Below are 14,369 nucleotides of genomic sequence, written 5' to 3'. Positions count from 1 at the left end.
GGATTAAGTGACTTGCCCAGACTCACACAGCTAGTAAATGGTGGAGGCTAGATTTGAACCCAGGACCTCCCGATGGAAGGCCTGGCTCTGTCTCCTGAGCCACCTTGCTGCAGCTTGTTTTTCCCTCACACATTTCCCACCTTTAGACTTACAGAAATCCCAACTTTGAACAGAATCACAGAACTTCCAAGTTGGAGAGAAGCTGGGCTCCCACATCCCCTGTGGAAACACGTTTCTCTATGGGGAGCAGGTCCAGTCTCCCAAGGGGGGTGCCCACGTTTCTCCCTTTCAGGGGCCTTTGAACTTGGATGGGGGAAAAAATAAACCATTATTTTTGCTCGGCTTTCATTGAGATTTAGCGAGTTTTTTTTCCATTTTAAGTTTGGGTTTTTTTTTTTTTTTTGGGAAAAACCCAGATAATTCTGAAACAGGATCCACCAGCTGCCCTAGACTGCCAAAGGGAACGGGCTCCACGGTGCCACGTGGGTGAAGAGCCTCAGCTCTAATAGGGGGGACATTTTTCCTGGCACAAACCCCCAAATCGGCTTCCTTGCAGCCCTCCCCTCTCATTGCTCCAAAGTGTAAACCTTAAAATTTCTTAGACTTCTGAATGTTGGAAATTTCACCATTGGGAAATTTATACTTGGAAAAAATTTCCTACTGATAGTAAGAACTCTATTGGAATGTGAAACCCCTTGGCATGGGAGGATCCTTCTCCCTACTTAAGACTACTTTAGGACAGAAACCTTTTGCTAAACAATGGAAAGGGTTTTGACCTATGCTTAAGCATAGAACAGGAAGTTCTTTGAGTCATGATTGATTTTAGAATTGATACAATAGAGATACTTGGAATGACAGAACCAGGTCTTGGAAAATACAATCTCCACCCTACTTAGAGTAGCAGGATTTAGGAAGGGCTGCAGCATAGATCAAGATTTAATTATTTGAGAATATGACCTACAACAGACAGGTGCAAAGGAAACAGACCTCTGGGCAGTCCTGGGTTAAGCTAGAGCCACCATTGGCACAGGGGAGACATCGACAGTGATTGGTAGATGTGAGAACTGAGGGGAGGGGACTTAGATGGTTTCCTTAAAGATAGCGGGGTCTGAGGAGAGGAGGAGGAGGTTTTTGCTCTGAGCGAGGTGGCTCTGAAGGAGGACTGAGGAGGTTGCTCTGTGGGAGGACCAGGAGAGAAGGCTGGCTCTGAAGGAGGAGAATTCTCTGGAAACATTTCTTGAAAGGAGGCTCTCTTGAAGGTGGAGCCTGAGGTTGGCATGAGAAGCCTTACCTAGAGAGATCTTGGGTGAGTGATAAAACCAACTGACTGATTTATTCATTCTTATTCCTTTCTTACTTTCTCTCTTTTTCTATTGATTAATCAGTGTATTATAAATTAAATTTCTCTATAAAACCCAGTTGGCTTGGGCATATTCATAAATTGGGAATATATTCCCTGGCGACCATCTTATATTTATATAAAACCAAGACACAGTAGAAAACATATTTCAGCGGTCATAATTTATATATATATATATATATATATATATATATATATATATATATATATATATATATATATTTCCCTTGCTCCCAAACATTTTAATTATCACAGTTTATGGCTCCCACTCTCTTATCTACAACTATTTAAAGCTCAAAACTATTTTAAATCTAACAAAAGCAAACCACCAGTGCGGTCTTGGATGGGTCACTTGTGCTCTGCAGGCCTCAGTTTCCTTTTCTGTAAAATGCAAGGCTTGAATTCAAGGGCTCTCGGGGCCCTTTTCACTCTAAATCTGTGAATCCAGAAACTTCCTCCTACGTGGAGACTTTGTCCCACAAGCCAGTGGCCCTCTCGGCCTCTATTTCCTCGTCTGTAAAAGGAGGAAGATCGAAGCGTTTGACTTTTCATTCGACGTATTTGGGTTTCAGCTCTATATGGTTATTCTCTTACAAAAATGGAAATAGGTTTTGCGACATAATCTGCATATAACCCACTTAGAAGGGCTTGCCAGCTCCAGGAAGGGGGCACGAGGGAGACCATTGGGACCCCAGAACTTCAGAAAACGGATGTGGAGATTTATTATGCGTAATAGGCAAAAGAAAATATCTTTATAAGAAAGAGCTCACAAAAAGAATTGGGAACTGGGGGCCAGCGGGGGGCTCCATGGGTAGAGCCCCGGGCCTAACACTCCCGTGCTTTGCCACCCTGGCTAGGTCACTTCCCCCATGGCCCAGCCTTGCCCTTCCGTCTTAACGTTGTTATTAGGACAGAAAGTAAAGGCTAAAAAAAGCATCGCCTCCCTCTTGAGACTCCCTCGGGTCGCCTGCTTGTCTAGATGCCACATTCCCATCCTTCAGGAATGGAAACCCCCTGAAGGCAGACACTGAGATATTCCTGGTGCCCAGAGCCTGGCGGAGCCCAGATAGGAGGTTTAACAGGGGTTCAGTGGATCTTTGTGCCTAGTCCATCCCAGCTCATTTCTGCTCCTTGGCTGGGCCTCTCCCAGACGTCCCTGGCCCGAGGGCCTGCCATGGGGATGAAGGAGACTAGAGCTTCAGTGCGGGGAGGAACTTGGAGGCCATTGGGTGGCCCCCTTCATCCTCCCCACCCCACCCCTCCTTGGGAGATTGGACTTTTATTTATTGGATATTTATTGATTGATTTTAAATAACTTATTTATTAGATATTTATTGATTTTAAAATAACTTACTAGATATTTTGATATTTAAATAACTTATTTTTGGATATTTAATGATTTTAAAATAACTTTTCTTTATTAGATATTTATTGATTTTTAAATAACTTATTTATTAGATATTGATGTTTAAGTAACTTCTATTGTAGATTTATTTATTGATTGGTTTTTGATAACTTCTCATAACTTATTGGATATTTATCTATTTATTTTTAAACCCTTACCTTGTGTCCTAGAATCAATGCTATATATTGGTTCAAAGGCAGATGAGCAGTAAGGGCTAGGCAATGGGGGTAAAGTGATTGGCCTAGTTAGGAAGTATCTGAGGCCACATTTGAACCCAGGACCTCCCATCGCTAGGCCTGGCTCTCAATGCACTGAGCCACCCAGCTGCCCCTGTGTTAATTTTTCTTGATGAGACTATAACTGTATTTTTTTTTCTCTCCTTTTGCAGAAAGGATGCTAATGCTGCTCTTCTCAGCAATTATGAGGTATTTGTCTTGGGTTTGGATTATCTGGTGTTTGGGGCCTCCTCTGCGGGGAGTAGGTGTACAGATACAGGAGCGCATGACCTCTACTCAGGAGACGTCTGCCTTTCTCTCAGAGGAAACAGCTAGGTGGCCAGGTGGAGAGAGCAGCAGGCTGAGGGTCAGGAGGATCCAGGTTCAAATTGGTTCACACCAACTCAGTCACTTCCTAGTGGTGGGAGCTGGCCTTGCCCTTCTGTCTCTTCCTGAGGCAGAAGGAGAGGGTTAAAAACACCCCAAATAAAAGAACCAACATGACGCACAGGAAACGCAATTCAGCAGAGGTACAGAGAAAGTATAAAGACGTTGCCGGGGAGGGTGACAGACTTCCTGAGGTGCTTTTTGTCTTCAGGAATTCTCTGCTCCTAAAAAAATCCAGGCAGGTCCTGGGTTCAGTCTGGCCTCAGACACTTCCCAGCTGTGTGACCTTGGGAAAATCACTTCACCCCCACTGCCTAGCCCTGTGTGCTCTTCTGTATTAGAACCAAAATGTAGTATTGATACTAAGATGGAAAGCGGGGGCTTCTTTTTTTAAGTAGTGGGTTAGGGGCAGCCTCCAGAAACAGCAGCTGTAACCACTGAGTCACACAGCGCCCCCTTTTCTGGTATTGGGTGGGAGCGTCATTTCTAGTTTGGAACCTCCGCTTTGTTTTGCCGCCTCTCAGGTGTTCCAGCTACTCACCGACCTCAAAGAGCAGAGGAAGGAGAGTGGCAAGAACAAGCACAGCTCCGGGCAGCAGAGCCTGAACACCATCATGTATGAGGTCAGTCCCTGTCAGCGTCCCTGCTCACCCCCTTCCTCCCTCTCAGTGTCTGCCTATCTGTGTCTGTCTGCGTGTCTGTCTGCTGTAAGGGGGGAAAAGGGTTAATTTATAAAAGGTTGGACTGGAATTTTTTTTTTTAAACCCTTACCTTCCGTCTTGGAGTCAATACTGTGTATTGGCTCCAAGGCAGAAGAGTGGTAAGGGTAGGCAATGGGGGTCAAGTGACTTGCCCAGGGTCACACAGCTAGGAAGTGGCTGAGGCCGGATTTGAACCTAGGACCTCCCATCTCTAGGCCTGGCTCTCAATCCACTGAGCTACCTAGCTGCCCCCGGACTGGAATTTTTTAATAGTTGCCAGGAATTTAATTTATTCCAAAGAGATTTATTTAAAATTTATTTACAAAATATTGAAAGAATGAAATAAGAAATCAAAGAGAGGATAGGGCAAGATATCTAGCCTAAGCACTAAGTCATTTACTCCTGGCCCCTGGCTCAACCTGGGCAGGGACAGTTAGTCCTTAGATGGCCTCGGCAAAGTGGAGGACCTGGGAACGTCCTTCTCAAGAGAAAGGTCTCTCCTGAGGCTGGTCTCTTTAGAAAATCTAGAAAAAGAGTCAGCCTTTCACTCACCACATGTCAGTCCACAGGGAGAGATTCAAGGACAGACACGCCAAGTTCAAGGTCTCAGGTCCAGGCAGCAGATTTTTCTCCAGTCTCAGCTCCAAAGAATGAAGAACTGAGTCTCACAGGAAGTTGTAATTCCTTTTAAAGACACTTTCTTTTGCGTCACTTCCTATGCCTTCCTCCACTTTTTATGTTGTAAAGGTTAAAATTATGGTTGAGACTGAATATAATAATTATTTTGGTCACCAAGGATTTTATTTATAAAATCCTAATGAAACACTCAAGTCAGCTGGAAATTTTATGGTGATTTAATTGATAGTGGAGGAGATTAAGGAGAAGGAAGAAGGAAAGGAGTAGGTCCATCCCCCCTCTCCCCCACACCTGACTAGTACCAAGTGGGGAGATTAGGAGATAAGATTTTGGAGTATGAAGGAGGAAGGCGTCAGCTTGAACTCCAAAAAGGAAAGGGCTAAGCCAAGATGCCCGAACCTGAAATCAGCTCCAGGGCAAATTCACCGCCAAACCCAGACAAAATAACTGCCACCACTCCAAGATTGTTGGAATGCCTAGCACACTGCCAGCCAGAGTCGCCTCTCCAGGGAGAGAGGAAAAGAGAGGAAGTGGCATGCCTTATATAGACTGTTTTATGTCACTTTCCTGCATCTCATCTGTATCAATGATAGCTTAGCTTGACTTAGGACAGCCTAAGGGGTCTGTCTGCTTTTTCTGCACATGTCTGTTGAAGGCCATTTTTCTCAGATACTTATTTAATCCTTGAGTTTGATGCAGACCTTCCTAATCTTGTTAAACTAAGGAGGGTGGAGAAATTCAGGGTTCCCAAGACCTGGTTCTGTTAGTCCAAGTATCTCTATTGTTATTGATCAGGAAATAGCTAAATCAGATCTTCTAAAGTATGGTCTGATTAGGGTGGAATAGTTCTAAAATTTATAATGTGGACAAATCATATTCTAAAGCCTTGCTTAGGACTGTCCAGGAGGCAGCCAGTCAATTCTGATTCGTCCCCCACTATTGTACATGTGGGTCACAGACCTCCCCCACTCAATGACTAAGTGGGATGTTTACACTTTTGGTGATTAGATCTAAAAATGGGCAGGGGTTACAATTTCATCTTCACAATCAGGGGAGAGTTAAATTTAATCTTCACACTGCCTGTCTCTGTCTGTCTGTGTGTCTGTCTCTCTGTCTCTGTCTGCCTCTGTCTGTGTCTGTCTGCCAGTCTCCGTGTCTGTCTCTCCCTGCCCTTTCCCCTCCCCTGTCTCCTCTGCGAGTCCCACCCAATTGCTGGCTCTCTGGCGGAGGTCCTGGCGGGTTCTTGGCCTGACGTGGACCTGCCTGAGCTGCAGCAAGGTGCCTGTGTTTCCTCGGTCAGCTTTCCTCTGGATGGGTAGTGGGGGGAGGGTGGGACATGTCCAGGCCCCCTGTTGTCCCATTGGGGAGACAGTGTGGGTGGGTGGGCGTTCCTCGTGCTCAGGGTTCAAGAGGGACTTTCTGGGGAAGGAAAAGGTAGAAATTGAAGGCAATCAGAATCGGCCAAGTTGTCCCTCATGAGGGCAGGATTCACCCTGATGCTGTGGACAGAAGTCAGTCTTGGAGTCAGAGATGCTCAAGGCTCTTTAATGGCTGTGGCAGATTGTGTACCTTGTCTATGCCTCAGTTTCCTTCTCTGTAAAATAGGGAGAATAAGAGTCCCTGCCTCCTGGAGTGGTCGTCAGGCTCAGATGAGACTTTGTAGAGAAACCCTGAACGGCCCCCTTGCCACCCCCATGGGAGGTTCTATCCCTGCTGCTTCCTTCCTTCCTCTCATATTTTTGAGATGTAAACAGTTGTAGGCGGGGCAGCTAGATGGCTGAGAGCCAAGCCTAGAGTCGGAGGTCCTGGGTTTAAATGTGGCCTCAGACCCTTCCTAGCTGTTTGGCTTCAGGCAAGTCACTTCACCCCCATTGCCTAGCCCGTACCGCTCTTCGGTCTTGGAACCGATACACGGTATTGATTCTGAGATGGAAGGTGAGGAAGGAAGGGAGGGAGGGAGGGAGACAAACAGACAGAGAAAGACAGACAGATTGAGAACATGGCACTGTGAGCTCTTGTTCCTGAGGCCACAGACAGCCACGAGGAGGCCGAGCATCCCCGGATCCTGCTCGTCCTGCCCCCTCGGCTCTGAGGAAGCTTCCGTGCTGTGTACTTCAGAGATGATGTGGAGCCCCAGGAGGATGTCCTCGTCATCGTTGTTGTCGTCCTCCTCCTCTGCCCCCTCCTCCTCCCACTGCAGTGATGGAACCATCTGTGGGAGGCGCCCCCCCTTCCCCTCCATGTTCCAGAGAGGGAAACTGAGGCCTGGCCTGTACATCAAGGGCCCCCTGGGACAGAGCAGGTTGGCGCAGAGCCTGGGGAAGATGGTGGCTCTGCGGACTCTTCCCGGCTCTGCTTTGTTTCTGTTGCTGCTTGTGTTGTGATGGTTGTTACCAGCAGAGTAGCAGGTGGATGCAGGAGGTCTCAGGGAGGTGGTGGGCCTGCCAATGGTTAACAACTGGCTCTTGAGGAGAACAGCTGTATCTGATCTCTTTGGTTTAATTTCTCTGTCACTCTCTCTTCGGTTTCATCTGCACGGCAAATGTTATCTCTGTCGCCTTTTACACGTCTTTACCATCAAAAAAAATTAATTCCGATTTGTACCATTTGCCAATTTCTGAAGCACGATCACATTGAATTTAACCATCGGCTCAGCGGGTTCGAGCAGCGCCCCGCTTCGGGAGCACTTGTCATGCCGTGTTAGTGGGGAATCTGAGAGCCCCGAGAGGCTGAGGGTGCCGGTTCTCCCTTCATTTTAAAGGTAGAAAAAAGGAGGCCAGAAGATCAGGGGCGCCAGGAAGCAGCTTATGGCAAGGAAACGGGATGGCTTCGTCAGCATCTGGTTCTCCTCATCCTGGCCTTCAGCTGCAGACGTGCTGCTGTCCTTCCTCTGGTTCCCTCATGTTGTGCTCATTTGTTGCAGGAAGATTTGTCTGTATGACTTGTCTCTGTCGTTTAGACTCTTCCAAACCAGTTCAGAGGGTTCAGCGGACTCTGGAAAGGGTCTTGGGCACCATGTTGTCCTTGACTTCTCCATTGCTAGGCCCCCTGGTGCAGATCATTGAGAGAGACAGGACCAGGATTCCCTCTTGACCGTGTGGTACTTGCCCCGGGCCACAGGGAGGTGGCCTTTGAAGCCACCCATTGGTGCACGCTTATCTGCGTGGGTCCTGGTCCCAGGGTTATGTTATGACATTTTAAGGTTTGAAAAATGCTTTACAAATAATTTCTCATTCAGCTCTCACAACAACCCTTAGGAGTGCTATTATTATTATTATTATTATATGATATTAATTAATATAAATTATGTATTAGATGATGTAAGAATTAAATAATATTTCTACCCAGATATATATTTTATAAAGTTTATTGGAAAGGGTAGACAATTATTTCTCTAAGTAACCTGACTGCATGGTGCCTAGCCTGCATGTCTCTTCCTCTTTCCTATGATTATACCCATTTTACAGCTCAGAAAACAAATGTTAAGTGACTTGCATACAGCTAGAAAATGTCTGAGGTCAGATTTGAACTCAGGACCTCCCTATCTTTAGGCCCAGCTCTCAATCCACTGATCCGCCCAGTTGCTCCCAGTCTGTTCTTGTTTAAGATGAGGCAGGTGGAGCTCCATGGCCTCTTAGGGCCTTTTTACTCTAGTGATTCCATAGCCTAGGCCTGTGATGGTGAACCTATGGCACACGGGCCAAAGACAGCATGCAGAGACCTCTGTGTGGGCATGCTTGCTATTCCCAGCAGAGTTAGTTACTAGAAAGGCAGAGGGACTCAGGTGAAGCTTTCCCACCCCTGCTGTCCCACCTTTCTGCTCTTCCTTCCCCCCCTGAGTAGAGCCTTCAGGCTGCTCCCCTCCCCTTCCTTTGTCTGGGATAGGGAGGTGGTGGGGTACTAGACTGGGGCAGGGCACGGCACCTGGTCTCTAAAAGGTTCACCATCCCTGGTTAGGCCTACATTGTGGCTCCCTGAAAGGAGCATCAAAGACATGAAATACTGACCGAGATGCTTCATGTCACTTTGGGTGAGTCCTACCCCTCTGGGCCTTGGTTTTCTCCCCTATACACAGGCCCCCTCTCAGTGCTCCCTGGATCTCGAGGCCGAGCCCCGTATTCCCTCAGGAGCTTCTTCTCTGGGAGCCGCCTCTCCCAGCATCCTCGGTGTTTGTCCCAGCCCTCGGCGGCGTCTCTGCAGCTCCTTAGCCCCTCTTGCTCTTACACTTCTCTCTTCTTTGGTTCCAGACCATGAAGTACTTGTGCAAAACCCCCTGCAGGCACCAGAGCCCCGACATCCTCCGCGAGTTCCTCATCGCCATGAAGAGCCACAAGTTAACCAAGTAAGTGGAGACAAGCATTGTGTGGGCCGGGTGAGGCTGGGGGGAGGTGATCACTCGAGAACGCTGCCCTTCTGGGCCCTGGTACAATGGTCTTGTACTTAGACAAGGCAGCAGAGACCTTCTTCCTCCTCCTCCTCCTCAAGCCTGGCCATGGGGCTCAGCCCTGACCTGAGAATTCAGAGCGCTGGCTCCGGGGTTGTGCTGGGGGACCCTATACATGCCTGAGGCCCACCATCACCTTGTCCTGGGGAGGGGAAATGACTTGTCCAAGGTCCTATGTGAGGTAGCGAAGATAGAGCCTGGATTCAGACCAGGCTCCTTCCTCAGGACATGGAATGCTGTTGCCTGGAGAACACATAGTTTGTTCCCAGTTCTTCATTATAGCAAAAAGTGCTTCTGTAATAATTTTTGTACCTGCGAATCCTATTCCATTATCTTTGGCATTTCTGGTCTCTTTGGGGAATGTTTAGCCTATTTGCAGTTTTTTAAAATAATTTCTTTAAAATTTCTTGGATGGATATTTTATCTCCTACCTAATTAATTACTTATTTAAAAAAATTTTTTAAGCCCTTCCCTTCTGTCTTAGAATTGATACTATGTATTGGTTCCCAGGCAGAAACTGGGTAAGGGCTGGGCAATGGGGGTTAAGTGACTTGCCCAGGATCACATAACTAGGAAAAATATCTGAGACCAGATTTAAACCCAGGTCTCTAGGCCTGGCTCTATCCATCAAGCTACTCAGCTGTCCCCTTATTTTATTTATTTAAAACAAAACACAACACAGCACAAAAATCTTGTGTGGAAATTTATTACATGTAACTGGCAAAAATAAATAAAAATCTAGAATAAACAAATATCATGGACTTGAGGGCAACTAGGTTGCCAAGTGGTGTTAGGGGTAAATTTAGGGGGGGTTTGACTAATATATTATACTAATGGTCACCAGGGATTTAATTCAATCCCAATAAAAATACTTAAGTCAGTTTGGGAATTTTATGGTGGTTTAATTAATATAGAGGGAAGGAATTAAGAAGAAGAGAGAGAAAAGTGTATAAGATTTCTCCGGCCTAGCCTAAGCCAAGGGAAGTTCAGAGGACTCAGGCTCCTCAGAAGATAAAAACTAGCTTGACTTCCTAAGAGGATAGTGTTTGGAAAGGTAAAGGAAAAAAAAAGAATCAGCCTAAACTCCAAGAGAGCTCAGGGAAGATGCCTCACCTGACCCACGTTACAGAGCTTCTCCCAGTTACCTCACTGGCAAGCCGCATCCCGGCAAGCCACCAGGATGCCCAGCACGCTGCCACGAGCCACCCCAGCCAGAGTGAGAGCCACGTCTCCATGAAAAGAGAGCCCCGAGAGGAAGTGACGCGAATATATAGACTTTTTTTTGCAGTGGATAGAGAGCCAGGTCTGGAGACGGAAGGTGCTGGGTTCTAATGTGGCCTCTAACACCTCCTAGCTGTGAGACCCTGGGCAAGTCACCTACCCCATTGCGGGCTCCTACTGCTCTTCTGCTTTGGAATCGATACTTGGTGTCCATTCAAAGACCGAAGGTGAGGGTGTAAAAAGTGAGAGGCTGGGTGGTCATCAATATGGAAACATTCCTGCATGAAAAGCACGGGAAAGTTTTCTGAGGAAACAGAATCTACCACGTGCAGCTTGGTGGCGAACAATGACGCGTCAGTCTTAATGTGGCAGTGCCAGCCCGCCCTGCTCGTCTGTGCCCCTCCTGAGCTTCCCGGGCTGGTCCTTACCTGCTCATCGAGGCTCCTTTTCTTAATGTCTCCTTTTTTTGCAGCACCCAAACCCCAACCCCAGAACAAGCCCATCTGTGTCGCCAGCGACTGCAGTCAAGCAAAACGTCTTGTGTCTATTGGGTGTGTCTGAAAAGGCACATCTCGTTCTTGTGTGTGTGTGTGTGTGTGTGTGTGTGTGTGTGTGTGTGTGTGTGTGTGTATGGGGGAGGGAGAGAGAGAAACAGTGAGGGAGAGAGTGAAAGGGAGAGAGAAACAGGCAGGAAGGAGAGGGAGAAGGAGGAAGAGGGGGAGAGAGGAAGAGAAAACGAGAGTGACAGATTTCTGTATGTATTCACACGTACATATATGCGCACACGTGAGTGCAGAGGCAGATTTGCACACGTACTTCGTGTAAACATTTAAAATACGTTCCTTTCCCAATGACGTGCAACAGTCATTTCCAGTCCAGGTTTTCTGGAAACACACACGATTCCAGGGTCGTCCCTCCCCTCCCCTCCCCTGCTCCCTCCTGCTGGCTCCTCCGTGGAGCCTCCATCCTGCCCATCGTACTTCCATATCAGTCCGGCTCCTGTAGAACCGAAGCCTCCAGGTTTCCCCGAGACCCGCCTGCCCCGGTCCCTCCTCCGTCCCAGTCACAAGCTGCCGCTCTCCCACGATGGGCGTCACCGGCAGGCAGAGGGCTCTTTGGGCCTCCTGGGACTCCGCCCCTGGCGGGCATCCCCGATGCTTCCACATGACTAGTCTGGCTGCGTCCGTTCCCAGCTCCATCCGTCCGTCCGTCCGTCCACCAATGCCCGCCTCTTCTCGGCCTTCTGCCGGCCCATCTTTGCCAGTCCTGAGGGAGAGCCTCAGGCTGGCGAATTTGTGTCTCTTTCTATGGGTGATCTGAAGAGTCATGTTTTATAGTCGCAGCCTTTTGAGAACCCGCTTTCTGGGCACCCGCAGCAGCCCTTGGGAGCTGCTCTTCCTCCTCAGATGCACAGGAAGGAAACGGTTGGCAACTTCGCTTCTCCGCCACCAGGGGGAGCCACGATGCCATGCATCCTCCCACGCGCTTCTGAAAACTCGCGGCCCACCTGGCTTTCTCCTTCTCAAGAAGGTTCTGCAGCTCCCTCCTGCTTTCAGGATAAACTAGGAACTCCTCCGTTTGGTCTTTGAAGCTCTTCACAGCCTGCCCTTGGGACACCTTTTAGCAAACATTTACTTACCTTCTAACATGCAAGGACTAAAGATAAAGATGGAGATGCCCCAGATCCAGGTCTCAGGTTGCTTCCTGGGGCAGTGAGGAGACTCAGTGGATGGAAAGCCAGGTCTGGAGATGGGAGGACCTGGGTTCAAATCTGGCCTCAGACACTTCCTAGCTGGGTGACCCTGGGCAAGTCACTTGACCCCCATTGCCTAGCCCTGACCACTCTTCTGCCTTGGAGCCCATACACAGTATTGATTCTAAGATGGAAGGCGAGAGTTTAATAAAAAGACACTTCCATCTTATAATTGGGGCAGTGGGGAGAAGGATAGGGATAGAAGACACAAACTCAAGTCCCCACAGTTTGAGAGAGAACATGCAGAGCACAAGGCTTGGGGCAGTGCCTTGAGAAATTGGGGAGATAATTTTCATCTGTTCAAGGGGATGGGACCAAAGGAAGGCTTCATGGAGGAGGTGTCCTCTGACTGAGTCTTTGAAGGAAAGGAGAGACTTGAACAGATGGAATCAGGACTCCCTTCCAGGGATGGGGCACAGCATGAGCAAAGACATGAAGATGGGAAAGAGAAGGCTGAGAAGAGTTCAGTTTGTCTGGTTGTAAATACACGAAAGGGGATGATGGCAGGGTCATGTATTGTGTTATAACTCGGCTCAGAAATCATCTAATTTAATTTTGCAAAGGAGGAAACTGGAGACCCAGGGAGGTCCCAGGCCACACAGGTACGATCCTCCAATCTTTCTGCTGTCTGTAAAAACGATAGGCTACTCAACCAGGGCCAGAGCATAGAAGGCCTTCGATAGGAAGATAGTAGCTCATCAGGGTTTTCTGGGTGGTTTTTGGAAGAGTGGGGAGGTTGGGTTTAGAGACTGAGGGAAGAGCTAGGAAGGGGGAGAGATGGGAGATGCAGGGGGGAGGAAGGATAGCTGATGGAGAATGGTCTGGGGAGAGGCAGGAGGGTTGGGATCTTGGGAACAGGTGGAGGGGTAGCAGGGAGGAAGGCTTGCCTTTTGGGTCCTCTTCACTGCCATCTCCCATCTCCATTCCTTGCTTTACTGGAATGCCTCCCCCTCCTCACCTCTGATCCAGAATTCTTAGTTTCCTTCAAGAAACACCGCTAGGGCTGATGCCTACCTGAGATCTTCCTCCAACTCCATCCCACCTTGTGACTCCCCTATTGAAATATCTGCTCCCTGGGGCAGGGGCTGGTGTTGCTTTGCCTTGGTATCTCCAGGGCTTAGCACCATGTTAGTAGATGCATTTTTTCCCATTTGGTACATATCTATCCTATTGGGGTATGGTGGCCGGTGAGGAGTGTTTTGGTCTGGAAGATCCCAGGGATGGTGGGTGGGTTCCCTTTCCAAAATCAGTCATACAGGGGTAGCTAGATATACAGTAGGTGGAGTGCCAGGCCTAGAGCCAGGAGGATGTGAGTTCTAGTCTGTCCTTAGAGATTTCCTGGCTATGTGACCCTGAGCAAGTCATTTAACCTCCATTGCCGTGCCCTTGACGGTTTCCTGTCCCAGAATTGATACTGACAGGAAAAAGAAACCCCCAAACCTTCCTATGGATTTTTTTTTAACCCTTAACCTTGCATCTGAGAATCAAGGCTGGTTTGGGTTCCAAGGATTAAGAGAAATCACATATTTATAATTTGTCCAGCACTTTTCAAGCCCCCAATAATTGTAAGGCGCTTCTTCATGTGATGAGAGACCTGGTGTTGTTGACTGAAATTAAACCCCTTCTGCTTAAAATGCCCTCCTTTGGCCTGATTTCCATTGAGATGTTTCCTCCCCCAAAAGCTGTTGATGACCTATTAAATAAGAGTAGATGGGCTGATATGGAGGGAAGAAGTCTGTAAGAACCAGTCAGAGGGAGAAAGCTGGCAGCTTCCTTCCAGCTGGCCGCAGGGCAGGTCAGGGGGATGAGATCAAGGAAGTTCTGGGAGCTTCTCACAGAAGCCAGCTTGAGGCTGGGGGATCCGCTGAAAGAACATGGCCTTCGACATCCCTTAGAGCTCTTGGTTTATGATTCTGTAAGAAGAAAAATGCCTTTGCCCAAGTCATCTCACATCCCTTTAGTGGAGGCAGCCCTGCAGTCCTGTTTGTTGTCTGGTCACTTGTAAGGAGTTCAGCTCTTCCACGTAATTAGAGATCTCTCTGTGTCTGTCCGTCTTTATCTGTCTGCCTCTCATCTTTCTAATGTATCTTGATCTATCTATTTATCATATCTGCCTACCTGTCTATCTTCCCATTCATCCACCTATCTTTCTATCTGTCCATCCATTTACCTATCCATCCGTCTGTCTGTCTTTTTATCTGCCCATCCATCCATCCATCCATCCATCCATCCATCCATCCATCCATC

At 48.0% G+C, this 14,369-nt stretch overlaps 1 protein-coding gene across 2 annotated transcripts in view; it reads left to right on the top strand.

Annotated features, from left to right (window-relative positions):
- The window catches only part of CRCP (CGRP receptor component), a 36,186-nt gene that overhangs the window by 8,435 nt on the left and 13,382 nt on the right, over positions 1-14,369 (top strand). The window contains exons 2-4 of one of the 2 annotated variants that reach the window (XM_007485679.3): positions 3,154-3,190; positions 3,892-3,990; positions 8,952-9,046. In XM_007485679.3, the coding sequence (XP_007485741.1) occupies positions 3,154-3,190; positions 3,892-3,990; positions 8,952-9,046 (231 nt within the window). The remainder of the gene's footprint in view (positions 1-3,153; positions 3,191-3,891; positions 3,991-8,951; positions 9,047-14,369) is intronic. The other variant, XM_056819704.1, reaches the window with a different exon arrangement.

Source organism: Monodelphis domestica, chromosome 2 (genome assembly GCF_027887165.1).
Source record: "Monodelphis domestica isolate mMonDom1 chromosome 2, mMonDom1.pri, whole genome shotgun sequence".
Taxonomy (NCBI): domain Eukaryota; kingdom Metazoa; phylum Chordata; class Mammalia; order Didelphimorphia; family Didelphidae; genus Monodelphis; species Monodelphis domestica.
Note: the sequence above shows the minus strand (reverse complement) of the source record. Positions and strands in the feature narration are given on the sequence as shown.